Source organism: Tripterygium wilfordii, chromosome 21 (genome assembly GCF_013401445.1).
Source record: "Tripterygium wilfordii isolate XIE 37 chromosome 21, ASM1340144v1, whole genome shotgun sequence".
NCBI classification, from domain to species: domain Eukaryota; kingdom Viridiplantae; phylum Streptophyta; class Magnoliopsida; order Celastrales; family Celastraceae; genus Tripterygium; species Tripterygium wilfordii.
The window spans coordinates 969,024-976,919 of record NC_052252.1 but is presented as its reverse complement, the minus strand read 5'-3'; the positions used below and the strand labels follow the sequence as shown (position 1 = coordinate 976,919).

The 7,896-nt window shown below is 36.4% G+C and overlaps 2 protein-coding genes across 2 annotated transcripts; both read left to right on the top strand.

Annotated features, from left to right (window-relative positions):
* The first annotated feature begins 1,666 nt into the window (after nucleotides 1-1,666).
* Nucleotides 1,667-3,563, top strand: LOC119989817 (transcription factor MYB102-like). The gene is made up of 3 exons (XM_038835531.1): nucleotides 1,667-1,860; nucleotides 2,003-2,132; nucleotides 2,725-3,563. Exons 1-3 carry the CDS (start codon nucleotides 1,725-1,727, stop codon nucleotides 3,383-3,385), a joined length of 927 nt encoding a protein of 308 aa, XP_038691459.1. The 5' UTR covers nucleotides 1,667-1,724; the 3' UTR covers nucleotides 3,386-3,563.
* Nucleotides 3,564-5,429: 1,866 nt separating this feature from the next.
* Nucleotides 5,430-7,447, top strand: LOC119990052. Its single transcript, XM_038835870.1, has 2 exons — nucleotides 5,430-5,868; nucleotides 6,423-7,447. The coding sequence occupies exons 1-2, from the start codon at nucleotides 5,641-5,643 to the stop codon at nucleotides 6,963-6,965; spliced, it is 771 nt and encodes a 256-aa protein (XP_038691798.1). The 5' UTR covers nucleotides 5,430-5,640; the 3' UTR covers nucleotides 6,966-7,447.
* Nucleotides 7,448-7,896: the final 449 nt, after the last annotated feature.

Here is a 7,896-nt window from a genome sequence, read left to right as displayed (position 1 = left end):
TACTGTGCACAGCCCTGATTGAGCCTCCACAAACTGTATTTCATTGTGTCCTGATACGATGGATTGTATTACGTATACGTCCAATTACCGAGCTATCACTCCGTCAAGACTAATATCTCACATCAGATTATATATAATTCAATCAATAGTATATAAGGTGAAAACTAATATCTCACATCGGATTTGATATAATTCAACCGAATAGTATATAAGTAATTAAAGGCCTTCACCTCTCATACATGAATGTATTTTTTGGGCTTATGATGATGATTCATAAAGAACAAATTTGTGCGAGCCTGTGGTCCATAACGGTCAATATGCTTGATGTGTTTAGGTTCGAATTTATATTTATATATTGGAGAAATGAGGTCAATCGTTGATTTTTCAGTGATAGATAGATGCACAAGTAATGAGAAGAAATGGTGTGTGGAGGATGCATGCATGGATATGCATTAAATGGCAGTGAAGCTAATCAATGGAGTCTCCTTACTACGAGACTTAACATGCACCATCAGATGGAAAGTCAGATTTTCATACATATCAAAACTATATACCGATTTCTACCTATCAGAAAAAAAAATGTGATTGTGAAGTTATGATGTGTATTTCTTTTTCGTCGACTAATTACATTTCCTTATCAATATGAAATAACGATTTGAAGGGTACGCATTTTATTGGTCATTATTTATGTGATGTATGTAATAATTGGATTTGAAGGGTACGCATTTTATTGGTCGTTATTTATGTGATGTATGTTACAATTGGATCTGAATTTGTGGAAAATTCTATGCCGTCATCATATTAACGTAGTGTGCATGTTCCACTGAATACTCAACACGTAATGGCCTGATGCCTTTAATCCTAGTCAGTTTGACGGGTCCGCTCCCTATGCTCTCATCTCTTCTTCCTTGACTCGACTCTCCCATTCCCGACGAGACCATGATTCCAACGGTAATAATATCTAATTTTTCACTCCTTCCAATTGCCTCTCCGTTAGTTATCTAATTAACCGACGTGGTGTATTAGGATTCATGACAAATTGTGTTGAGACATTTCATAGGTGGTTAGTATCAATTCATAGGTGGTTGTTAATTATTTGAAATTTGAACTATGAATTAATTATTTTCTTCTCATCCACACATGACAACCATGAAATGTCGTGATCCTATTGGTTCTGGTATACCACGTCAGAGAATGACATGTCAGACCTAAAGTAACACGTGGCAATGACCTGTAGGTGGCAGCTACCGCTTACGTAAACAATAAGCAATAATGCATGAATGGATGATGAGCGGGAAAACAATATATGTTTATATGTCAAACTTGCTTTACGATTTGAGACAAGATGAGAGCTAACCAAATGAACCCAAGTGTAGGATGCCTATTGAAGCCATCTCATCAATTGACGCCACGTCTTGCGTTTATTGGCTTTCTTGTCAATTCAGAGTTGATGATGGTGGAAAAGAAAAGCTGTCTCCCTCTTTGAATCAAAAATAGAATGTTAAAAGACTTTGTGTTATTTCCTCCATTGAAAGACACGTTCATCATGCAATTAACAAAGGGCGTTACCAAATCCCATTGACCTCATTTTTTCTTTGTTTCTTCTCTCTCTCTCTCTCTCTCTCTCTCTCTATATATATATATATATATATATATATGGACACACACTACACATGTAGAGAAAGACTTTGTGTAATATCCTATTAAACGCAACTTTGGAAAACATGAGCAGGTCCTCTCTTTGTTGGGAAAAGAATGGTCTGAAGAAGGGTCCATGGACAGCAGAAGAAGATCAAAAGCTAGTTGATTATATCCAAAAGCATGGTCATGGGAGATGGAGAACCCTCCCCAAGTATGCTGGTATGTGTATATATATATATATATATATCGTTTTCTCCTCCAATTGCTTATGTTCATTTCTATATACACACATGTATGTATATATATATATATATGTGTGGGTTTTTTTTGACTATGTCAAATTGAATATATATATATATAGGACTCAAGAGGTGTGGAAAGAGTTGCCGGCTTCGGTGGACAAATTACTTGAGACCAGACATTAAGAGAGGGAAGTTCTCAATTGAGGAAGAAGAGAACATAATACAAGCGCATAGTGTCATTGGAAACAAGTGAGTGAAACTAATATTCTAACGTCTCAAGTTTAGGCCCATATTAAATATCTAAAGGGTAAATTATTGAGTCATTCTCGGTTATTTTAAAAAAAATATATACATAATTAATATTTTAACCCTTTCTACAATTAATTTCATAATTAATGTTTTAATCGGATTAATTACGGTATATAGAATTCAAGGGTTCAAATCTTTCAAAGAGTCTCTTTAATTGTTATGTCTTTCTTTTGTTATTGAACAACAAGTTATTCGGTGAGCAGCTGGTTGGTTTACATCCGTTAAAATTTTTATTGTCTCTAATTATTTATTCACTTGTTCAGTGAGCGCTTGACTGGATTCCACATGATCAATTTTTTTTGTCTCTAATTATTTATCCGTCAATTGTCCAATGAACAACTGGATGGATTCCACGTTACCATTTTTCCTTCTCTAATAACCAAGCAAAAAAATTGCTTCGAAGAGAGTGAATATAACCGGAAGCACTACATGTCCATAATTTTGATGTCAATAATTGTCCATAATCTAGGTATTGTGAGGAGAAGTGTGGGGATTAACCATCAAGTGTGTTTTACTCATCTCTCTTAATTAGGTGGTCTGCTATTGCGGCTCGGTTGCCAGGAAGAACAGACAACGAGATCAAGAACTACTGGAACACTCACATAAGAAAAAAACTACTGAGGATGGGTATTGATCCTGTCACTCATGCACCAAGGCTCGATCTCCTCCAACTCTCCTCTTCATTACTCATGAAACCCCCTCCATTTGATCTTCCAGGCCTTCTTAGTATTCCATCTTTGCTTAATCCAGACATTCTTAGTCTCGCCACCACTCTCATGTCTTGCCAAGAAAACTTCAACACCCAAGAAATGGTAACTACTATGCAAAACTTGCATCAAAATCAGCTTCAAAGTCCATTTCTACCACAATCCCAACTCAACCAAGTCACCAACTCTAGCTCAATAATGCCTAATTTTGGGCATGATATTGCTGTTAATCGATATCAGCCTTACAATAACCTAGCAAATTATGGTTATGATGAGTTGAAACACGGCACGGTGTCTCAAAACGGGGCGTTTTGGTGCAACAATATAGGGTTTGGATCATCGAGCTCGATTACTCCGTTGAATTCTTCTGGTACGAGTTTCATGAACGGGTGCACAATTACTGAGGATGAGAGGGCTAGTTACTGCAGTAAAACTTTGACGTTTGATTTTCCAATGAGTGGATTGGATGTCAATAGATTTGCATAATCAAATTCCCTAGGAGAGCAGGTTGTGATTTAATTTGTTGATGTTGAGGGATACCCAACTTAGTTATTATGCTTGGAATCTATTGATTGTAACTGTATCATCTCTCTGTTTGAGCTTTTTAATTTTGTTTAATAGATTTGTTTCCTTAACTAGTTTGGTCAAAACATTATTCTGTTCATTAATGACTTCTTATAATCATTAATATTTGTGATTGTGATACTATTGCTATTTTAAATTAGTTGCAAAAATATGTGTACGTACCCAAGTTAGCAAAGAGACTCAACTATTTAGGCAGAGACGGAGCCGGCCTCCAAAAGTCGGTTGGGCCGAGAAAATATAATAGAGTGAAAGAGGGATCCAGGCGCTCTACAATTCTCCATGAATTTTAAAATATGGAATTTTCATCTAATAAGTGATAATTCATATTATGTCAAATCAATATATTAGGCAATATATATTTTATATATATGGTTGTCATATATTGTACTACATGTGATAGGATGCTTTATCCATGGGTGTATCTGGGGTGAGGTACGTAACATAATCCGTCATTCAGGACCCCATATTTTTAAAAAAAAATATCAATATTATAGTAGTGCCAAAATTATTAAAGTAACATACGATATTTATTTTTTTTTTAAAGAGAGCCCATTTTAAGAGTTTTCCCTGGAGATGACTTAAGTACGCCAATGGCTTTATCTCAATTATCATAATAGAGACTATTCTTGAACAAGACCAAGTATAAAGAACATTCGTGGACCACGTGTAGTAATGCTATGAATGACTTAGTATCGAATACTGATAATAATATTAGCAAAAGAACATTCTCCTGTGCTTCCAAACATGCCGAGCTCCACATATTTTTGTACAGTCAAAAAGGGATTGATTCCGTAAAAGATCATATCAGCCAATGGATAAAATCTGTATAGATGGAAGAGTTGTTCTAGTCACATATTCTAAAGTTTCTCATCCACTACAATGGATATATGTATCTTCCCTCATGCAAATTTTCTTGGAGCCACTCTCACGAACCTTGAATCTTCAGTATGTTCCACATGAATACCTTACGAATTTGTCATCACGATATGATTATAAACACGGAAGTCCAGGGTTTGTTGTAAATTTTTTACGATACCTTTTAGTTTTTTTCAAAAAAAATATGATTGTGCTTTGATCGAGAATATAAGTCCAATGATATTTTTTTCTTAAACAAAAATCAAATTCATATCAAAATAGGCATTGAATATTTCAATTTATATTTAATGATTCTGAATTTTCATGTTTTTTTTCCACTATAAAAAAATCTACAACAAACCCCCTGTCACCACACAGACCCGGGGGAGTGCCGGTGCAGTAATGCACCGGCTATTAACCTGTTCATCTTTTAGGCCGTTGGATCTTCAGATTCATATCTGATGGTTCTGATTTAACTTAATAAAAAAATAAGATGAATTTTCTCTCTCTCTTTAGGTTAGGTTTCTCTCCTGTTTGTAATTTGTACTTTCTGGAGTACTCCTTATACTCAACAAGCAGGGCACCACTTCCTGATTGTTGGCCATGGCTTGTGCAATCTGTCTCAACACTTTTGGTAGCTTCAATCATCCCAGCTCTCGGTCGCTGCAGTTTTGGTAGCTTCAATCATTTGTAATCGAACTTCTCGTCATCTTCCTTGTCGAACCGGCACAAAGCTTATGTGACAGCGGCTTCTCTCCTCAAAAATCAAATGGTTTTGATTCTGGGTTTATAAGTTGAAGTTGGTATTCTTCCTCAATCTCTAATTCAACAGCCCTTTTCATCAGGTCAAGATTCCATCTATGTTAGAGAGAGAAGTGAGAGATAAAACAATAATTTATTTAAAATATTGAAATTTTATTAAGTTAAATCAGAACCGTCAGATATGAATCTGAGGATCCAACGGCCTAAAAGATGAATAGGTTAATAGCCGGTGCAGTAATGCACCGGCACTCTCCCGGGCCACCGGAGGTACAAAGGTCAAAAAAAAAAAACTCATTAAATTAATTTTCCCTCTTTTCCTAAGGTTTCTCCCAAGATTTTCTCGCCCCACAAACACTCCTCCCCCTAAATCCCTGCTAACCGCACAATAGCCTCAACCACCGCTAATTTATTTTTTCGTCTATAGACAAACCATATATGCATCCACAAAAGATAAAAATAACCATTAAAGTCAACAATATAAGTAAGAAGAACCATCAGAGAAGGAAGAAGAAGATCAAAAACATGTTCTTCTTGTGCCCATGGACGGTCCAGTCAATCCGAAGAGTGGAAACGGCGACGGGGAACTGGGTTTCAAGTATATGTCGGTGAAAGATAAATATCGAATTCCAAGTATATTGCCGGATTCATCAACGCCATCGGTGGATAACAAATCCGCCGCTGCCGATACCGTCACTCCCAGGAAAAAGAAATTTGGTCACCGGAGTTTTTCGCGAGTGTTGAAGGCCCTTCTCTTTGAAGCGTCACTGGTAAGTTTCTGAGAATTGCATTGGCTAATGTTGCTTTCTTGATGAATGTTTGATTTCTTTCTTTTTGATCTTAAATTAGACGAACTGGGTATCTAAATTTGTATTCTGTGCGACTACTCTTGAATTTTAGACTTAATATCTAATTGGGTTTTCGTTTTCTACTTATAATTTTAGGAATCTGTGTTCTTTTGTTGCTTTGACCGATCCATATTTAACAATATAGTTCTTCATAATTGTAGTCTATTGTTCATGGATTTTATACAACAATGCCGATGAAAAAACTTATTCTTTGCGCTTAATTGTATTATTCTTTCTTAAAATTCTCTTTGTGGTTCGTGTTGTAATGTTCAAATTGATGCTCTGTTTTGGTAAGTCCAATGTCACTATTCAAGGTCTGAAGAAAAACTTTCCTTTTCAAATGTGTTTCCCGTTGATTGAGGCCTGAATTTTCTACGCAACCAATCAATTTTTTCAAACAAAGTGAGGAACACAATTTGTATTTAAAAATTGATGTAACTGGCATTGACATTGTGTGTGTATACATTTTTTGGCAGATGGAGAAGTTAAGGAAAAGGAAACTTCGAGAGAAACTGAATCGATCACATCCCAAATCGTCAGCAAAGACTGTAAAACATTCAGAAATTTCAATGTCAAACAATCCAGAAGAGAACTCTAATGGGAGGAGAAGCATTTCCAATGCATCATTGTTGATCCCTTCATCCTCCTTGTGTTCTTTGTGTGGTTCGTCTTTGGTCGACCGAAACAATTCAAACAAGTCGTCGTTTCGATCAAGTTCATTGGAGCAAAGAAAATTGCAAGACAATGTCAACAACGAGCAAGAGCAAGGAAAAGGGTATTATGGTGTTAATTTTGGTTTGTGTTTTGTTGTGTTCAGTCTGGTGGTTTTGGTCTTCTGGGGCAAGGTTTGTGCCATTTTTTGTACCTCGACGTGGCTTTTCTTCGTGCCTTGTCGGAGTATCAGGAGTGACTCGAGAAATGGGGATTCGTTGGAGTTTGATTCCGAGCAGTACAAGAAGAAGATCATCATGGAAGGGTTGTTGGACAGGAACCGTATCCGGGGCTTAGAGCGCTGCTGAAGAAATTTTTACACGCAGACTATTATTCAATTGGTTTTCAGAATTAAGACGGTCGAGAGTTCAAAATAACCATCTGGATAGTTCCATGTGGAATCTTGGTTTTGGAGGGCTTGTCCCACTTCTGACCCCTACCCGCATGGACTTCGGCCCAGTCTTACCCGAAGTCAGCGTGGTACGGGTTGTATGACGACCAAAGATTTATGTCCACTCAACTGCCCTAAGGACATACTTGGTTGGGTGATTTCTCGGTTACCAAAAAATAAAGTTTTAGGTCTTGTGTGCATACATGTAGTTTGGTTTTGGATATGTGATTATAGGAAGTCTAGGCAATGACTTGTAATTCAATTTTTTGCATTTCAACAATTTTGAGGATTTACAAGCTTGTTTCGAATTTAATGTGTCATTGTACCCATAAATGAAATTGTGCAAAGATATAATGTAAATGTTATACAAGAAGAAGATGATGATGGTGTGTTTACTAAGTGAATCTTCTGCCTTTATTTAGAGTTTTAAGGAAATTATTTTCAAAACTAATTAAGAACATTAACCCTAAAATATTCTCAAATTTGTTTTCATTGAAACACCCATGATGAAGTTGAAGTTATCTGTTCAGCAAGGTGTTGATGCTGTTGGGTTCTTCTAACCATCAAAAAATGGCATTTGGTTGTTTGAAGTTACACTTAACAATGGAACACTTGCTGTTATAACAGGACAAAATACACACTCTCTTCTCCGCTCAATCTCTGTCCTAACCTCTTCAAATTGTAAGAGCACAAAAATGGTAATAAGACAGGAAGAGAACAGAGTGGACAAATCTGAGTTGAGATTGAGATCAAATAAATGTGTCTTTACGTGGTCCTTACTTGAGACTTTCTTTTTGGTATTACAAGTGTGAGAGGCAGAGAGAGCATCTTTGGCTAGTTTGTCCTGA

Coding starts and splice junctions, on each gene's coding strand:
- LOC119989817 (XM_038835531.1), top strand. CDS start 1,725: ATGAGCAGGTCCTCTCTTTGTTGGGAAAAGAATGGTCTGAAGAAGGGT. Junction 1,861..2,002: donor AACCCTCCCCAAGTATGCTG/GTATGTGTATAT, acceptor ATATATATATAG/GACTCAAGAGGTGTGGAAAG. Junction 2,133..2,724: donor CATAGTGTCATTGGAAACAA/GTGAGTGAAACT, acceptor TCTCTTAATTAG/GTGGTCTGCTATTGCGGCTC.
- LOC119990052 (XM_038835870.1), top strand. CDS start 5,641: ATGGACGGTCCAGTCAATCCGAAGAGTGGAAACGGCGACGGGGAACTG. Junction 5,869..6,422: donor TTCTCTTTGAAGCGTCACTG/GTAAGTTTCTGA, acceptor ATTTTTTGGCAG/ATGGAGAAGTTAAGGAAAAG.